Source organism: Geotrypetes seraphini, chromosome 5 (assembly GCF_902459505.1).
Source record: "Geotrypetes seraphini chromosome 5, aGeoSer1.1, whole genome shotgun sequence".
NCBI classification, from domain to species: domain Eukaryota; kingdom Metazoa; phylum Chordata; class Amphibia; order Gymnophiona; family Dermophiidae; genus Geotrypetes; species Geotrypetes seraphini.
In genome coordinates this window covers 267,662,181-267,682,130 of record NC_047088.1, presented here as the reverse complement: position 1 = coordinate 267,682,130, position 19,950 = coordinate 267,662,181, and the positions used below count along the sequence as shown (strand labels likewise).

The following is a 19,950-nucleotide window of genomic DNA, read 5'->3' as shown; positions in this document are numbered from 1 at the left end:
TTTAGCTGTTCTCATGAAATGATTTTGTGTATCTGCTAGGATTTGTAATCTGAAGTTTTCTTTTCTCTCTGTTTTGGGCTTTAGGATCACGCTTCCCATTCAGTCGTTTTCTGCACTAAGCTTCCGAGGTTAGTACTTCGTTGTGCTAGAAGTGATTTGGTTTGTACCATGGCCTGATAAGGGAAATTATCCACTGAAGGACTGTCACCTATTTCTCAGCTTTCATAGCTAGGAAACACTAGAATTCCTTCTGGAGAAAAGTGAAGACAGTAGCAGATTAAGCACATGGGGCTGTACCCAGACTTCATTGTAGATATTCAGGTGCATTTCTTCCTAGTAGTTCAGGTAGGAGGAGCAGAGAAATGTTGTTTTTGTGGCCTTTTCTTCCATGGTCAGACAAGGTGTTACACGTTTGGGTTCTCCTTCCCCCTTCCCCCCTGAAGCTGTGGGCTTTGCGATGGTGTGCAAAAAAAGAAAATTTTTGCAAGAAAGGGCCAAGAAATGTATTTACCAGAAGGAATAACACAGACACGAATCTTGGTTCTTAAGGTCCCCATTAAACATTCAGCACTTTGGTTTCTCTCTTCATAGCTGTGGAGAGGCTGAAAGTGACTTTACTGCACACGGATGTAAACAACTGGGACTGGAGGTTTAGCAGTAGAATTTGGAGGTGGGGGGGGGGGGGGGTGATTCCAGTATGGCAGGTGTTGTCAGTGCTATGGTGGACCTTTCAGTACAGGCTTGAGCTCAAGTGCCATCATGTCCTCCCCCTCCCAACAGGAAGTGTGCACTGGATGGGGCAGGATGCAGTAACACTTGAACACAGACCTGTACTGAAAGGCCTCTGCCATGCTAAGTGGCATTGAGTATTCAGTCCCAGAGGATGTGGAGTGGGGGTGGTAGCAGATCCGGCAGGAGGTTGGGGATAGAGAAAGGGAATAAGATGCTTGACACAGGGGGAGGATGGGAAGGGGAGATTTGGACTACAAAGGGTGAGGGGAAGTGGAGGGCCTTGAGCTGGCTCTAAGAAGATAAATATGGTTGAAGGTTCACCTAAGCCAGTTGTTCCCAATCCAATTGCTCGGGGTGACAGAAAAACAAGACATACATACATAATGGGGAGAGCTGGGGGTAGAAATACAGTTTCTAATAGGAAAGAATCTAATCTAATCTAAGGCTTGGCTTTATATACCGAGACATGATTCCAAGAAAGCTCGACTTGGTTTACAATAGTTAACTTTGTTCCATAACACACAGAACATTGATGTCTTAGTCGAATCATAAACTATGTGACGGGTTGAAGGGATTTCTAATAAGTGCCGCTTGGGGAAATCTTAGCCCTCTGTTAAGCACGCTAGATAGAATGATATTCACTGCCTGCAGTTGCTTAAGGGCTCCTCTCTGGGGCACCTCTGATGCCCAGAAATACATTCCCATAGATCATGGGAGCCAGGAATATAGCGCTGTTGTATCTGGCATGGCCCTGGCACTTCTCTCCTAGGGGCTGGTGGTGAGATTGGATTTGAATGATTAAATGTTGTGTTTCCTCTCATTCTTCTTCCTACACAGAGAGCAGTCCAGAACAGCGTGCTGCCGAGGTGCACACCAAGAAAACTGTGATGATTAAGACTATTGAAACACGTGACGGGGAGGTAAGGGCAGTGCTTCAGAGAGGCATTTGGGATTAGGGTGCTCCTCTCCCAGTGCATTCCTCATTACTGAACTGCTTCATGAAAGGTAAGATCCCTTAGGACACTCCCATGGAGGGTGGCCTATGGGATCTGGCCAATCAGAGTCTTAGGCCACTCCCAGTGCATCCCAGAATGCATTGAGAGGGAGGCTTTAGATTCTGGTTGGCCCAGGCACCTTAGGATCCTCCTATGGGAGGGTCGTTAAGTGCCTGGGCCAATCAGGGCTTTAGACCCCTCCCCGGTGCATCCCAGAATGCAACAGGAAGGGGAAGGCCTGCAATTCGGTGGAGGCGGGCCTGCTGGCCAGTGAGAGTAAGCATTCCTCCAGCCTGCCTACAAAAAAAAGATATGTGGGGAGGGGACCTGGGTGGGCTTGGGGGTGTCGGGTGGGGGCAGGTTCTGGCAGGAGGGAGTGAGAATCTCTACTGCTGATGAATGGGCAATGGTGGCAGGAGGAATTGGGCACTCCTCCTGCCATGGATATTTGGGGTGGGGGGGGGCTTCGGGGGTTCTGGCATTTTTCTGGCCTACATTTCAGGTGCTTTCACAGCCCTAGTGAGACGAGTAGTGCTGCCTAAGCTCACCTAAGGCCACTTCCAGGTGAAAGCACTTTAGAACTCAATTGAAAATTCATCTTTTTTCAAAATATTTAGCAAACTAATTTAAATCATCCTTAGGTTATGTTATTTTTAATCTTTTGTTCACCGCATTGAACTTACGGCTATGCAGTTTATAAGTAAAATGCTATGTTATGTTAAGTCTAGCCTTGGGCGAGCTTAGGCGGCCCAACACATCTCCCTAGGCTTGCAAAAATGCCTACAATGTAGGCTGCCTGCTTCGGGGTGGTTTTTAAAAAAGCATGCATCCTGATTGGCTGGTTAGACAGCGGTAGGATGCCTACTGCCACCTACAATCGGGACACCATTTATAGAATTTGCCCCTTGGTGCCTATTTGGCAATTCCACCCTTGTTTCTTTTCATCTGTTTGATGCCCTTCCTGCACAGCTCTTTTCACTGAATTGCATAACTACTTCATGAGATAACCCTGATCCAGTGGCGTACCAAGGGGGGGCGTGGGGGGCGGTCCGCCCCGGGTGCCAAGCCCTGAGGGGGTGCTCCCGATCCTGTTCCCCCCCCCCTGCGCCGGGTGTCGCGTCTCGAAACAGCCTGCAGCAAGATCGCGATGCCAGCAATCTTTGCCTGATTCGGCTGTTTCCTCCGCCACGGTCCCGCCCCTCCTCTGACGTCAGAAGAGGGGCGGGACCGTGGCGGAGGAAACAGCCGAAGCAAGCAAAGATCACTGGCATCGCGCGATCTTGCTGCAGGCTGTTTCCCCAGGGAAATGAAGCGGGGAGGCCAGGGGAATGAGCAGTGCTTCGTGGTGGTGGTGGTGGGGCCGAGCGGTCCTTTGAGGTAGTGGGGGGGGGCAGCAGGCCTTCAGGGGGACAGGTCTTCAAGGGGGACAGGCAGGCCTTCGGAGGGGGGTGACAGGCCATCGGGGGGAGTGCAGGCCTTTGGGGAGGGACAGGCCTTCAAGGGAGGGCACAGGCCTTCAAGGGGGGGACAGGCCTTCAAGGGGGGGAAAGGCAGGCAGGCCTTCAAGGGGGGGGACAGGCCTTCGAGGGGGGTGTAGGCCTTCGGGGGGATGCAAGCCTTCGGGGGGGGTGCAGGCCTTCAAGGGAGGGGGACAGGCCTTCAAGGGGAACAGGCAGGCAGGCCTTCAAGGGGGGGACAGGCCTTCAGGGGGGGTGCAGGCCTTCAGGGGGGGTGCAGGCCTTCAAGGGGGGGACAGGCCTTCAGGGGGGCAGGCCTTCAAGGGGAGCAGGCAGGCAGGCCTTCAAGGGGGGGACAGGCCTTCAGGGGAGAGGGGGCCCTGGTGTAGAAGTACACGGAGGGAAGGGGGAGGGGTTCAAAGAGACGTACATATGCTGGACTTTGGGTGGGAAGAAATAATGGGTCTGAAAATAGAGGAGAGAGAGAGAGGTGATGGACATGGGTTTTAGGGAGGGCAGGAACAGAAAGGGAGAGAAGTTGGACACAAGGGATGGTGTGGAGGGGGGATAGAGGTACTGATTAGGAGGGTAGTTGGAAAAAGAAAGGGAGAGATGGTGGACCCTGGGGTGGTGGGGAAGGAGGGAGAGCTGCTGGATGAAAGAGTAGTTAAGAAAAGGTGGATCTGTGGAGGGAGACAAAAAAAGGAAAGATGCCAGACATCCGGGGGAGGGAAGGGAAACGGAAGGGGAGGACAGAGATGGCAGATGGATGGTTAGCACGGAGAAAGAAGAAAGAAGGAGACCCTGGCAAGCAAGTTATCAGAAGACAACCAGAGCCTTGGACCAACAAGATTTGAAAAATAACCAGACAACAAAAAGGTAGAAAAACTAATTTTATTTTCTGTTTTGTGATTACAATATGTCAGATTTGAAATGTGTATCCTGCCAGAGCTGGTGTTAGACCGCAAACATGAGCTAGGATTTAACAGAGAGAGGAAAAGTCCTTTTTGTTTCTTTATTTTATTTACACCACAGCGCCAGTGTGGTTAGGAGAAGCCAAAGGGGGGTGAAAAAGCTATAAAATAAACCCACCAGGATGTTTGAAAAAAACACCCAATTGGGCAGGAAAATCGAATCGATAAACCAATTCAATAGGCTGAATTGAATCGAAATTTTTTTTTCCTGAATCAGGCAGCACTAGTTTGTGCTACTGTCTTAGACTTTAGGACCTGGGATTGGGGAGAGATGGCATCCTCAGTACTTTATAATGCAAGTGAAATGAGGATTTGGTCAGATTTTTGAAGGGTCTGTACTCTGCAGAAGAAAAATATTGTATAGGCTGGGGACATGAGACAGCAGGAAATGGGAACTTTTTCTTCCTTCTATTTTTGTGAATGGCAAGGCTGAGGATGTCAGAGAGTTCAGTTAAAATATGTGCTTTATAAGAAAATATAATAATGTGTTTTATAAAGTTTATAACATTGCTGGCCTACCCGGTGAGGTGTTCCTAGTGGTGGTGGTGGCAGCGTGTCAATGTGTTGAGAGGAAGAGGTGATCTGGGAAATTCTGCTGAGCAAACTCTGGGCCCATTTCCACCCCCCAGTTAGTCCACGCCACTCAACTGGTTCACACACTGAGTGGATCTTTGGGTGTTGTTCCTGGGTAGTTGTTTTGGGATCTCTTCCAGTGGTTTATCAGTATCTCCTTCTGGTCCAAGGAAGGAAACTTTGTTATCCTTAGCATTGACCTACAGAATATGTTTATAACAGCGCTGCTTGTTTGGCATTAGGCTATGTAGTGATCGAAAGAAAAAAACAGACCTTTGCACATTTTTGCACTATATGGTGGGTGTATGAGGAGATTCACATTTCCTGCACAGCTAAGTCCATGTGAAGTTACCTTGTGCTGTATTTGACATCTAGCAAGGTCTCTGTTTGAAAGGAAAGATCTAAACTTAAAAATGAAGTGGCCAGAAGTTATGGTAAAAGCAGATAGTGTAGCTGGTTTTAAGAAAGATTTGGACAAATTCCTGGAGGAAAAGTCCATAGTCTGTTATTAAGACATGGGGAAGATGGAATGTTGCTACTCTTTGGGTTTTGACCAGGTACTAGTGACCTGGATTGGCTACCATGAGAATGGGCTACTGGGCATAATGGACCATTGGTCTGACCCAGTTAGGCTATTCTTATGTTATGTTCTCATCTGTAGGGGCCTTTGTTTTCACTTCTTATTTTAATGTATTTTTTTTCTGGGAACTTATCAGTGTTTTTTATAATGGGAACAAAAATGGAAGAGAATTAATGTGTGTGGGATGAGGGGGTAACTAATTTCTTCAGCTAAATAATTCAATCCACCTCAACCAGACATAGGAGAACTCACGCACCATTCACACACCCTCCAACCAAAAACGTCAAAAGAAAAAAACTGTTCGACAACCTCCTAGCCATTCGAGCTGCAACACTCGACCCCCAACTCTACAACCAATTGATATCAACCACAGACTGCAAAACCTTCAAAAAGAAATAAAAACCCTTCTATTCAAAAAACACATAAAACCGAACTAACACAATCAGAACTGTCCCAAGCATCACCTGCAACTACTCCATATATACTTCTGATGTTATGACAATTCAGACATAATTTATGTTATGTTATGTTTGGAATATAAGAAAATTTTCACTGCCTGTTTCTATTATGACCATTTATTTTTCATGGTTATTACAAAAAATATTTTTTTACATGGGGGGTGTCAAAAAATTATGGGCCCCGGGTGCCACATACCCTAGGTACGCCACTGCCCTGATCCCACCATCATCTCTGGGAACCTTACACAGACTGCCGGCTGAACATTCAGATGTACTGGTTCTATTGTTACTGGTGATGGATGTGGTACTACGATACCAATTACTAATTAATTCCATTTTTGAATTGATCTCCTGTATTGCCGATGAATTTTCAGGGTCTAATACATGAACCAATTGAATATCATCTGCATAGGTGAAGATAGAGAAACCGATTGATTGTCCTAATGTAAACTACAGCTGAATGCCTCCAAGACTGAACTTTTATGGATCAGGAAAAAAAAATACCAAATACACATGCCCAACACTATTATGGGACTCCACCTTACTAACAGCAACAGATCAAGTACACAGCCTAGGAGTAACATTAGATGGCCCTGGCCGCCCACATATCTCAAGTACCTACCTCAATTTTAGAAAATCTGTAAAAAACAAATCTGTTTAATCGAATTGTAACCTAAGAATTTTTATAAACTTTCCTTTTCTTCCTTTCTGTAAGCTTGTATGTGATGTCTTTGTATTGTGACCACTTCATTGTTTGTTCAGCTCCTTACGTTGTAAACTGCCTCAAATCATCATGGCTTACTTGTGCAATCCTCCATCTTAAGTCTACTTGACTACTGCAATATCATTTACCTGGGATCTTTCAAAAAAACCACTCAAAGACTGCGAATCATCCAAAACATGGCAATCCGACTGATCTTCGGCCTACAATTATACGATGGGAGGGATGTTATTGAATGAGAGTACCCAGGAAAGGGACTTGGGGGTAATGGTGGACATGACAATGAAGCCGACAGCACAGTACGCAGCGGCCGCTAAGAGAGCAAATAGAATGCTAGGTATAATCAAGAAGGGTATCACAACCAGAACGAAAGAAGTTATCCTGCCGCTGTACCGGGCAATGGTGCGTCCGCATCTATAGTACTACGTTCAATATTGGTCACCGTACCTTAAGAAGGATATGGCGTTACTCGAGAGAGTACAGAGGAGAGCGACACGTCTGATTAACGGGATGGAAAACCTTTCATACGCTGAGAGATTGGAAAAACTGGGTCTCTTTTCCCTGGAGAAGAGAAGACTTAGAGGGGATATGATAGAGACTTACAAGATCATGAAGGGCATAGAGAGAGTAGAGAGGGACAGATTCTTCAAACTTTCAGAAAATAAAAAAACAAGAGGGCATTCAGAAAAGTTGAAAGGGGACAGATTCAAAACGAATGTTAGGAAGTTCTTCTTTACCCAACGTGTGGTGGACACCTGGAATGCGCTTCCAGAGGGCGTAATAGGGCAGAGTACAGTACTGGGGTTTAAGAAAGGATTGGACAATTTCCTGCTGGAAAAGGGGATAGAGGGGTATAGATAGAGGATTACTGCACAGGTCCTGGACCTGTTGGGCTGCTGCGTGAGCAGACTGCTGGGCACGATGAACCTCAGGTCTGACCCAGCAGAGGCATTGCTTATGTTCTTATGTTCTCCCTACTACCAAAAACTTCACTGGCTACCCTTGGAAGCAAGAGTGCAATTCAAGTTCGCCTGTTTCTGTTTCAAATCCATCCTTGGCTCGGCCCCCCTATACTTGGTACCCCATTTTATCCTAGACCGCCCATCCAAACACACTCGCAGAACCCACCTGTTTAGCTATCCTACTCTAAAGGCCTGCCGCTACAAAAGATATCTAAATAGAACTCTCGCCTTTCAAGCAGGTCATCTCAATAACTGGCTGGCCCACATCATCTCATGCGCCTCATCCTACCTAAACTTCAGGAAACTACTAAAATCTAATCTATTTACCAGATTTACAACCTAAATGCCTATATCCACTGTATGAACCCCCTTTGTTATACCTACATTTTTTTAGATTTATCCTTATGCAGATGGTCCTGACCTTCTTTACTGTACTTTTTTGCTCTGATTGTACCTTTTTTGCTCTGATTACTCCATCTTTCGCCGATTGTACAATTTTCGCTGATTGTACCATTTTCTCTGGCACCTAGTTTCTCTGATTGTACCATTGTAACCTTTCGCTGATTGCCCAGCCCTTCTTCACTGTAAACCGCCTCAAACTACTATGGCTTTGGTGGTATATAAGAAATAAATTATTATTATTATTATTAAACTCGTCGTTGATTGTCCAGCACATCTTGTTCTAAACCGCCTCGAACTTTCATGGCTTTGGCGGTATATAAGAATAAAATTATTATTATTATTATTATTAAGTAGTCTCTACCTCCTTCTACTATCTCCGCCAACTGAGAAGGATCAAACCCTATATCTCCACACCTGACCTAGCCCAACTCCTCTATGCCTATGTCCTCTCCAGGATGGATTACTGTAACTCCCTATTTAATGGAGTAGCCAAAAAAGATCTTAAGAGCCTCCAGTGGGTACAAAATGCAGCAATCCGCCTCCTACACAGCCTCAACTACCACAATCTCATCTCCCTAGTCCTGCCGTTGTATTGTGCAATGGTGTGCCTGCATCTGGAGTACTGCATCCAATATTGGTCGCCGTACCTTAAGAAGGATATGGCTATACGTGAGAGAGTTCAGAGGAGAGCGACACGTTTGATAAAAGGTATGGAAAACTTTTCATACACTGAGATTGGAGAAACTGGGGCTCTTTTCCCTGGAGAAGAGGAGACTTAGAGGGGATATGATAGAGACTTACAAGATCATGAAGGGCATGGAGACAGAAGAGAGGGACAGGTTCTTCAAACTTTCGAAAACTACAAGAAAGAGAGGGCATTCGGAAAAGTTGAAAGGGGACAGATTCAAAACCAATGCTAGGAAGTTTTTCTTCACCCAGGTGGTGGACACCTGGAATGCGCTTCCAGAGGGCGTGATAGGACAGAATACGGTATTGGGGTTCAAGAAGGGATTGGACAATTTTCTGAAGGAAAAGGGGATAGAGAGGTATAGATAGAGAATTACTACACAGGTCCTGGACCTGTTGGGCCACTGCGTGATCGGACTGCTGGGCACGATGGACCTCTGGTCTGACCCAGCAGAGGCACTGATTATATTTTTATGAGCTATTGGGAGGACGGGATAGAAATCTAAATAAATAAACAGCGGCACAAGAAAGATATTAAATAACAGGGGGGATTTTTAAATTGCTTAGATGATGATTTGTTGAAGGTAACTATTGAGTAACGGTCGTCAAGATAAGAAGTAAACCAATCCAGAATCTATTCTATTATGCCTATTGATTGCAGGCAACGCAAAAGCAAATTGTGATCAATTGTATCAAATGCTGCTGAGATTAAGATAACCGACTTATGATGGTCCAGGTGATACAGAATAGAAGTTGTCAAACCTATGAGGGAATATTCAGTTGAATAGTGTTTTCTAAAACCGGTTTGGTTGGGGTGTAGTACCTTCGTGTGCTCTACAAAATCTGAAATCTGATTGAAGACTATTTTTTCTGCGAGTTTGGCCAGAAACGGAATGTTGGATATTGGACGATAATTAGTTATATCTGATGAGCTTACTGCAAAATCCTTTATAGTTGGATAAATTGTTGCTTTCTTCCAAGCTTTGGGTACTGTGGCAGTGGACAAATATGTTTTAACCAAATTATGAATATAAGTACCGAAAATGGAAAAGAATCGCTTTAATATTAAATGGGGTATAATTTTGGATGAAGAACTTTTAAGATTCATAGTCATTATTGAGCATTGGATATCGACAAGTGTTGGAATAGAAAAACGAACATGTGGAGAAAGGAAGGTTTGCAATTACTTCATTATTAAGGGGAGTTATACTAGTAGTTTGCTGAAGAAGAGTTGATCTTATTTTTTGTATCTAATATAATAAAACGGTAAGCCACGCATGCGCACTTCCTATGCATGCGTCCGTTTTCCGTGAGCTGTAGCTAGGAAGTGCGCATACGCGGCTTACGGTCTGGCCTCACGCGAGGCATGACAAGTTCGCATGTGCGCCCTTCCCTGTTCTCCACCTGTGGAGCGGCAGCTGCCGGCCGCTAGCACCCCCTGACCTCTCCGTCGCCTCCCGGCTCCAGCGGCGTAGGCAGCACTATAAACACACTGCTTCGCGCCCTTCTCTGCCGATTTCCTCTGCTGCGTCTCTGATGACATCATCGGAGACAGATGCGGCAGAGGAAATCGCCAGTAGAAGGCCGCGAAGCAGCGTGTTTAAAGTGCTGCCTACGCGGCTGGAGCCCCGAGGTTTGTTGGCAGTGGGAGGGTCAGGAGCAGGCCGGATCGACAATGGCAGTAAAAGAAGGGGGAGGGGCCGAACGGAGCAGGGAAGAGAAGGTAAGAGAAGGGAAAGGGGGAGTGGGGGAAAATGCTGCTACTGCTTCTACACAGGAAAGGGGGGATAGGAGGGAAATTCTGTTGCTGCTGCATAGGCAAGTGGGATGGAAATGCTGCTGCACAGGGAAATGGGGATAAATGACAGACAGACAGCGGGAGGGAGGGAGACAGAAAGAAAGAAAGACACAGGGGCAGGGAGAGGGACAGAAAGACAGACAGAGAAAGGGAGCCAGAGAGAGAGTCAGCGGGAGAGGGAAAGGGAGCTGTTTTGGGGGGAGGGGTGTGCTTTGGGCAAACAACTTTGCTCTGGGGGGGGAAGACAGAAGGGACCATGGAGAGATAGGGAAAGGGGGCTGCTTTGGGGGGAGGTGTGCTGGGGACAGACAGCTTTGCTCTGGGGGGGGGGGGAAGACAGAAGAAGGCCATGGAGAGACATTTGGGGGGAGGTGGAGACAGAAGGATACAGACAGCGACCAAGGAGAGAGAGATAAAGAAACACAGACAGACAGACACATCTATTCTAGCACCCGTTAATGTAACGGGCTTAAAGACTAGTTTTTCCAATAAAGTACAGTGGTGCCTCACATAACGAACGCCTCGCACAACGAACGCTGCACACAACGAACTTCATGTCTTGATTCACACAACGAACTTCGTTTCACACAACGAACTTCGTTTCACACAACGAACTTCGTTTCACACAACGAACTTCGTTTCACACAACGAAGTCGCCCGAGCTGCCGATGTATTGCATCCTTCCGCGCAGGCACTGCAGGCAGTCGTTAGTCACTGCGCTTAACTGCCCTCTCTCACTGTATACAGTCGACCTTTTAAGATAAACTCAATATTTTTTATATATCATGGCTTCTAAAAAAAGCAGGAAGGTGATTTCTGTTGAAATGAAACGGGAAATAATTAGAAGGAGTGAATGTGGGGTAAAACAGTGTGACCTCGTCAAAGAGTTTGGCCTCAGCAAGACCACCATTTTCACCATTTTGACAAATTTATCTTTTTTTATGTCATCTTAGCATATTTTATGCTGCAGAACGAATTATTTTTTTTAACATGTATTGTTATGGGAAAACGCGTTTCACATAACGAACTTTTCGCATAACAAACTTGCTCCTGGAACGAATTAAGTTCGTTGTGTGAGGCACCACTGTAGTTTGCCAATTCGTGGGCAGATGGAGAGTTTTTTTTAAAGCGAGAGAATGATTTTTTCTTATTGTCTGCAGAAAGATTTAGCAATAGCATATAAAGTTGAAGTGTTTTTGTTTTTAAAATATGATTTGAGTAATATGCTTTCTTTGCTTTGTTAATTTTGTAATATTGTACATGTGTTTTATATTTGTTTAGGTAATAGAGTTATGTTTACACCATTTTCTTTCTAATCCACGCATTTGTTTTTTCAGTAGGGCTATTTCTGCAGTATACCATGGATTTTTACCTTTTTTAGATGAAAATTGTACGGGACTGGAAAGGGACTAGAATATCAAGTAATGATTTAATTCATTCCAAGTTGAGACCATCTCATCTATGGATAGATCAGTGCTTTCAATCTTCTTTAGGTTAAATAATGTTTGAATATCATTGGCCTGCAGTTTATTATAGTCACGGAATGAGATTGTTTTGGGGGCATTTCTCAATTAGCTTTCAGAGCTTGTTACAGTATCCCAGTCCTGACCTGAGGAAAGGAGTTATGGTCTCTGAATTAGTAAAAAATGTATTAAAATTAGTCCAATAAACAGGATCACCTTATTTCCATTTTCTATTAAACGATCATCAACACAGCTACAATAATACTTTATCCTACAGCACAAATAAATAAAACAGACTTTTTTCTACCTTTGTTATCTGATTTCTGCTTTCCTCATCTTCTCATCATTCTCTTCCTTCCATCCACTGTCTGCCCTCTCTTTGCCTCTTCCATATGGCATCTGTTCTCTTTCTATGCCTCTTCCAGAAACTGTCTGCCTCTCACTTCCATCTCTCCCTCCCCCCCCATTGGTGTGGCATCCATCTACTTCTCTCTGCTCCCCTCATGGTGTGGCATCCGTCTTCTTCCCTTCCATCTCTCCCTCCCTCCCAGCAGATTTTAGCATCTCTCGCTCTCTCTCCTTCTTTCCTCCCCTCAGATCTGGTCACTTCCTTTCAGCATCTCTCTACCCCTTCCATGTCCACCCTCTCTCGTGCCCTTTCCATCCAATGTCCGCCCTCTCTCTCTTCCATATGGCATCTTCCCTCTTTCTATGCCCTTTCAATAAACTATCTGTCCTGTGCCCCTTCTCTCCTTTGTACATAATTCATTTCAGATTTACTCCCTCTCCATTTTTTGTCTCCACCCCTTCCCCTATGTCCTGGCATCTCTCTCTTCCCTTTCCTTCTTTCCTTCCCACTCAACCCCATGGTCTGGCATCTTTCTCTTTTCCTTCTATCTTTCCCTCCCCCTCCATGCTCTGGCATCTCCTCTCCTTCCTTTTCCTCTGATCTGGCATCTATCTCCTTAGTTTCTATTCCCTCCTCCATGACCTGGCATCTTTCTGCTCTCCTTCTATCTCTCCCTCCCTTATCTGGCATTTTCTCTCCTTCCTTTCTCTTCCTCCCTCCTTCCTTGCCCCTGGTCTGGCATCTGTCTCCTTTCCTTCCCTCCCCCTCCATGGTCTTGTATCTCCTTTCCTTCCCCTCCCTCCCATGATCTTGGCATCTTTCTTCTTCTCTCCCTTCCCTGGTCTTCCTTCTCCCTCCTTTCCTCTCTCTCACTCCAATTGGGTGCAGCAGCATTTCTCCCCAATTGGGTGCAGCCCAATGCCCACAAGCGAACTGAACCTAGGCTGTGGGGCTCTAACACTGTGCGCACCAGTTTTCCTTCTTGTCCAAAACATTCCTGTTTTGGACGAGAAGCGAAGCTGGTGTGTGCAGTGTTAGAGACACCCCTCTCCCCCGCCTGGGTTCAGTTTGCTCTAACATTGTGTGCGCCAGCTTGCCTTCTCCTCTCTCCCTCTCATGATGTAACGAGAAGGGAAGTCAGAGTGTGCAGTGTTAGAGTGAACTGAACCCAGGTGGTGGGGCTTTAACACTGTATGCGCCGGCTTCCCTTCTCGTCTAAAACAGGAATGACATACTTCCTATTTCGGACGAGAAGGGAAGCCGGCGCGTGCAGTGTTAGAGCCCTGTGGCCTGGGTTCAGTTTGCTTGGGGGCGGTAGGCAAGAGGGCAGTGAGGGAGTGGAAGGGAGGGAAACTGACCTCACAAGGCAGTCGGGGGCCCCCTGCCCTCTATGCTCCCACCCTAACGCCAGCCCTGGGACCCCCCAGTTATTTCCGGGCCTGAGGCACGTGCTTACTGGGCCAACCCTTTAATCCGGCTCTGGAGAGACCACATATGCCCTTCTCCAGAACTCTGATACCACTCCCAACTCTAGAGAAACATTGAAAAGGTCAGCCAGTGAAGCCGCCAGAACATCTCTAAGGGCCCCTTTTATCAAGCTGCGCTAGAGTTTATTTTAGCATGAGCCAACGTGGTAAATGCTCTGATGCTCATAGAATTCCTATGAGCATTGGAACACTTACTCGCTAAAAACCTCTAGCACAGCTTGATAAAGGGGGGTAAGTTCCTTCAGTACCCTTGGATGTTCACCATTGTTTTGTTCACCTTTAGCTTAGCTAGTTCCTCATGAACACAGTCTTCTTAAAATCATTCAAGGTCTGCCTTACCTCCATCCCTACTTGCTTATGTCTTCTGCGGTCCTGATTCCAGTGCTTCAGCTGTGAATACAGAATAGAAATATTTGTTAAGTAATTCAGCCTTATCTTTAACTTGCTACATATTTCTCCCCTTCATCTTTGAGACACACAATGCCACTTTTGCTCTTCCTCCTATCACTAAAATAGTTAAAATATGTCTTCTCTCCCATTTTAGTGTCAGCTATTTTTTCTTCCATTTGCATCTTTGCTTTCCTGACTGCTCGACCAGCCTCTCTTAACTTTTCCAGATTCTTTTGCCTGTCTTCCTCTTTCTGCGATCTTTTGTAGTTTATGAAAGCTAACCTCTTATTCCTTACCTTTTCAGCTACTACTTTTGAGAACCAAAGCGACCTCCTTTTCCTCTTCCTTTTTTCCTCACTTTCTTCATAATAGTAAGAAATATGTACCAACAACTTCAATCTCGTAATAAGTTTGCTTTCCTACTACAATTCGATCTATCTGCGGCCTTTGATGTTGTCCACCACGATATCCTAATTTACCAACTTTCTGAGATAGGCATTGATTCCACAGTCTTAGGGTGGTTCTTGAAATTTTTACGATCCTGCTCTTACACTGTTAACATGAATGGAACCATGTCTTCTCCTTGGAGTCCGCTATGTGGTGTTCCCCAGGGATCACCTCTGTCCCCTATTCTTTTCAACATCTATATGTCTTCTTTGAAATTTTTCCATCTATCTCCCTTTGAAACTCTATTTACATATGCAGATGACATCCTTGTCCTTCTCGAGATAGATTCGAACCTCACCGAAAATATAACAGCTTGCATAACGAAACTCCAATCCTGGGCCTTCTCTGTACAAATGAAGCTGAATGAGTCCAAAACAAAATTACTCTGGCTTGGCTCAAAATTAGATCAATTACCCACACTCATTCCACTACCTTCTGGTCCCTCACTGCAGATCAAATTCTCAAGCAAAGTTTTGGGCATCATTATTGACTCTACACTTTCCTTTAATGATCATCTCAACTCTCTGGTGAAAAAATGTTTTTCAGTCTTCACATGTTGAGGAAAGTGAGATCCTGCTTCCGCCAACAACATTTTGCTGTCCTTGTACAATCAATCATTCTTTCCAGACTGGATTATTATAATTCCATCTATCTAAGTCTAACCAAGAAAAATCTTGAAAGACTTCAGCGGATCCAGAACACTGCGGCTAGCTTGATCTTCGCAAAAAGCAAATTTGACCATGTTTCCCCGCTTCTGTCAAAACTTCACTGGCTTCCGGTGATTTCTAGGATTCACTTTAAATGTACCTGCCTAATATTCAAGATCCTACATGGCATTCTTCCTCACCTAATTCCACTATCCTGGAATTCTTCAAGACCCGACACTACCAGAACCGCCCACAAACTCAAACTATCGCCTCGTTAAAAGGCGTCATGTATGCAGGTAAATTAGGGAAATCCCTTTTCTTGAAATTCATTGAGATTTGGAATAATCTCCCTGCCCTGCTACTTAACCTAGGCTCATTTCAATTATTCCAAAAGCATCTGAAAACCTGGCTTTTGTCCAAAACGTCAAGCTATCTATTTAAAATGTAAAGCTAGCTATCCTCTTCATAACCTCGAATTTCTTATTATGTCCTTCCCTCATTTATTGAATTTACCTGTAAACCGTGCCGAGCTCTATCTTTATGGAGATGTTGCAGTATACAAACTTAAGGTGTTGTTTAGTTTCTTTATAAAATGGCTTGTTGCCCTTATAATAACTACTTTCAATTTTGCCCATTGCTTTCCTACTTCTTGATGTTCCCAACCAGACAACTTCTTGACGTAATCCCCCATCTGAACAAAGTTAGTTTTTTTAAGTCTAGAACCTTCACTTTTAAATGAGCTCTCTCTACACTTGTCCTAATATTAAACCACACCATGTGGTGATCACTGGATGCCAAATGATCACTCACTATAACATCAGACATACTTTCCCCGTTTGTAAGTATTAAGTCCAGTAGGGCCCATCCCTTGTGGGTTCCATTACCAACTTCTGGAACAGTTCTTCATGTAGAGAATCCAGGATCTCCCTACTTCTAGAAGACCCCGCAATAGGGATACCCCAATTAACATCTGGCATGTTAAAATCACCTATTCCCATTTTCCAGCTATATTTTGAATGACTACTATTAAATCTCTGTCCACTTCTTCCGTCTGTGAAGGTGGCCAATATATCACACCAATGTAAACATATTTTCCATTCCCTCTTTCCAGTTTGACCCACAGTGCCTCTTCCTTGCTCTGTAGATCCTGCAATTGGGTGGCTTTAATATGATCCTTAACATCTAACGTGCAGTTGCTTATCCATTACAGGAGTTCTCCGTAGACAACAGGGAAATAGTCATACTTCCCCTCCCTCCTTCCCCTCTAAGAGTATTAAGGAGAGGGACCACTGAAGGCAGGAATCCCTGTACATTCTCAGTAAGCCAAAGGCTTACTTTTGCTATGGGAGAGCATCAACACACAGGATCGGTCTAAGGACTTCAGCAACAGGCGTGACTACATCTCCCCTTCTTTTCTTCCTAGACTGTCTTTTATGATAAGATTATAGCCCAGTATAACTATATCCCAGTCAAGATTCTCTTTTAACCTCATCTCTGTGATCTTCACTAAATCCAAATCAGCCTCTTCCATCACAGCCAATAGATCAAGAACCTTATTTCCCATACTACAGTCATGAGTATATACCGTATTCCAGACACTGTCCCTTTTCCCCATGTGTGTAAAGATATGTAATGATTCACTTAGCTGAGGGCTTATAATGATGTTTTTTGTGTTTACTTCTGATAGTCTCATGGACCACAGGTCTAGGAGTTTCCAGGTGGACTTTTGTAGATGTCTCTCTCTGTATTCATAAAATCTCTCCATTCATAACCTCTCTCCTTCTCTCCAGGTTGTCTCTGAGGCCTCTCAACAGCATCATGAGGTGTTATAAATGCAGAGTGGACAGACGGACAGATCAGCAGCAAGAAAGATGCACAGCTCAGCAGAATTTCATGATATTTCCCACCTGTTCAGAACTGCCAGCATGATTAGTTTTCTTATGTGAAAGAATGTCAGGGGCCGTGGGCAGCCACTGATTTCTACACTTTTATTATACACTGTTGCTGTTTTCTGTCAAGCACAAACCACAAATGGCTACCATTGTATCCGTACTATGATATGCACACTTGTAATACACCTTCCCTGCATTTCCTCCTCTGCTCACTCACTTCTGAACATCTATGCCTCCTGCTCCATGGGGATGTGCAGGAAAAACTGTGCACTCAGTGCTCACCGTGGAAGGGGAGAAGATCGAGGGAAGTAATATTGCTACCACCAGCTAGACACACTGCCTATCTAGTGAAATCCAAACTCTTAAGTCAAAGTTTATTTATTAAAATTGTTTTACATAAAATGCGAACACAAAGAATTTGAGAAAATGAACTATGCATATTAAATACAGACTTATCACAGTAAACATACATGAATAATCAAAGATATTTACAGCTTTGATGTATTTGATTATTCATGTTAGCTTACTGTGAAATCCAAACTCTTTAACACAATCATAGAAATTAGAGGGCTGTAGCTGTCCAAAGCCACACATTAACCTTCTGAGTGCTAGTGCTAGTGCTCCTTGATTTTAGTGTACAAAGGAAACTGAGGTTAGGAAGAGGTCATAGTGGACTGTCCTATACCAGGGCTGTCTCTACTTTGGAGTATGGCTTGGTGGTAATGAAATACGGTCTATTTACAGGCCCAATTGCTCACTGACAGTGGCCTGAAAATGTGCTTTCCAAGTAGCTGAGCCCATGAGGGACCTCAACAGCTTCTCCTGCTTTGGGAAAGGGATGTGTGCTCACTCACCCAACCTAGCACCTTCTTCCTACTGTCAGTGCATGCTACAGGGCCACCCATAGACCTATGTGATATGACCACAATGGAGCCCCTTCAACTACAAGAATTATTGAGATTGCCCATTTAGGAACTGCCAAAGGATGGCCGCACCCAAAGATCCAGCTTTCTCTGTAGGCACATGACCACCTCTAAGAGGACAACATGTGAGAATAAGCCTTAAACTCCCACAAAGTGACAGTCCTTCATCAGCCAAGCACTTGATGGGTTAATGCTCTCTGGATCAAAGGAAGGCTCGGATGGGTATCTGGTTGAACTGGTAAAGAGTAGGTACAGTACATGACGGAATCCAGGAGGGGGGGGTGTAATGAGATAGAGTAAAAGAGGAGGGTTAGAACAAAGGAGTTGGGGAGGTGAAGTGCACGCTTGACACACAATTTTCTGTTAGCGCCCAGCATGCGCAGTCTCTTGTCTTGTCTTGGCGCCTACGGAGAACGGGTGCTCTGAAAGGGTAATAAACTGAGCAGCAGCAATGGTGGCCTTCTCATTTCTTCCATCCACAGGTGGGAATTACTTGCTGGCTAAAAACCATACTATGTATAAATTACTTTCTAGTTCATTGAATCCCCCTTACCCTGCATCAAACTCCCAGTTATTCCAGTCTACAGGCTGCAGCCTTACCGAGCTAATACCACTTTGTCAATCATCAAAGCCTAATGCAAGCAGCATACTTAAAGTATGAATACAGCCCAGAGAGCTGAAGAGCAGACCTTCCCCAGAATACTTGGATTCTTGGCTACCCAGAGTGGAGCACCCCCTTCCTCTTCCACTGGGGTGTGTGATGAGGTTATGGGGCAATGGTCCACATGTGCCCAGCCATCAGCTCTGCCATTCCCCCGCCCTGCAACAAGAAGCTGGCGCCATAGGGGGTGGAGGTTGGCCCTGCCCCTACTGCCCTGCCTTGGTACACTAGAGCAATACAGATACCATATGTCGTACACAAAGCATGAACCCAGCATGGAAAGCTGAAGAGCAGCTCTTCATGAGAGTAGAGGAATATGCTGTGCTTAGTGCAGTGGCCTAAGAGCCAGGGAAACTGGGTTCAGTTCTCAGTGCAGCTCCATGTAATACTGGGCACATCACTTAGCTCAGAACTAAACAAGTAAACTGCTTGGATTATAACCAGAGAAAGGAGGTGTATGAAATCCCATTACTCTGCATTTATGTTCTCAAATACACACAGCATCATGTGGGAGTGTCTGAGGGAGAGAAAGCACAAGCACGTCCTCATACACCAGAGCAGATCTTCAGCAGAAGGTTATCCAGACATCCATTGAATCTTTGTTAAAGCCCTCTGCATAGTTCTTGCATTTCCTATCAGCCCGCAGCTGCCCTCTAACCACACATGGTCTCACATATCTGTACACCCTCTCCCCCCCCCCCCCCCCCCCGTTACATTCACTTTCTCCATTTCTCTCAGACATACCCACATACATGAGTCTTTGTTTCTACTTAATTACATTAAGTTCTTCTCAATGAATGGCAATAAAGCATTGACAATTAAAAATATAGAGAGATAACCTAGACCTAGACCTGGCAAAAAACATTAAAAAGGGGGACAAATCCTTCTTCAGGTATATTAGTGACAGAAAAAGGAACACAGGCGGGATAGTACGCCTTAGAAGACCGGACGGAAGTTACGTGGAAGCAGATTCCGATAAAGCCGAACTACTGAATGAATACTTCTGCTCAGTCTTCACCTGTGAGGCACCGGGACACGATCCGCAGTTGAAGGCAACACAAAGCACAGAAGACCCGTTTCAGAATTTTGAGTTCACACCAGGTGAAGTTTACAGTGAACTGGCAAAACTCAAGGTGAACAAAGCCATGGGACCAGACAATTTGCACCCAAGAGTGCTCAGAGAATTGAGGGATGTCCTGGCGAAACCATTGGCTGAGCTATTCAATCTCTCCCTAAGTAAGGGGAAAGTTCCCCTGGACTGGAAATTAGCTAATGTCGTTCCTCTGCATAAAAAGGGGTTGCAGGGCAGAGGCTGCGAATTATAGATCGGTGAGTCTCACATCAATAGTGTG

At 45.1% G+C, this 19,950-nt stretch overlaps 1 protein-coding gene across 1 annotated transcript in view; it reads left to right on the top strand.

Annotated features, from left to right (window-relative positions):
- The window catches only part of DES (desmin), a 34,829-nt gene extending 16,440 nt beyond the window's left edge, over positions 1-18,389 (top strand). The window contains exons 7-9 of the mRNA XM_033945570.1: positions 85-128; positions 1,570-1,652; positions 16,913-18,389. Coding sequence (XP_033801461.1) covers positions 85-128; positions 1,570-1,652; positions 16,913-16,954 — 169 coding nt within the window. The 3' untranslated portion in view covers positions 16,955-18,389. The remainder of the gene's footprint in view (positions 1-84; positions 129-1,569; positions 1,653-16,912) is intronic.
- Positions 18,390-19,950: the final 1,561 nt, after the last annotated feature.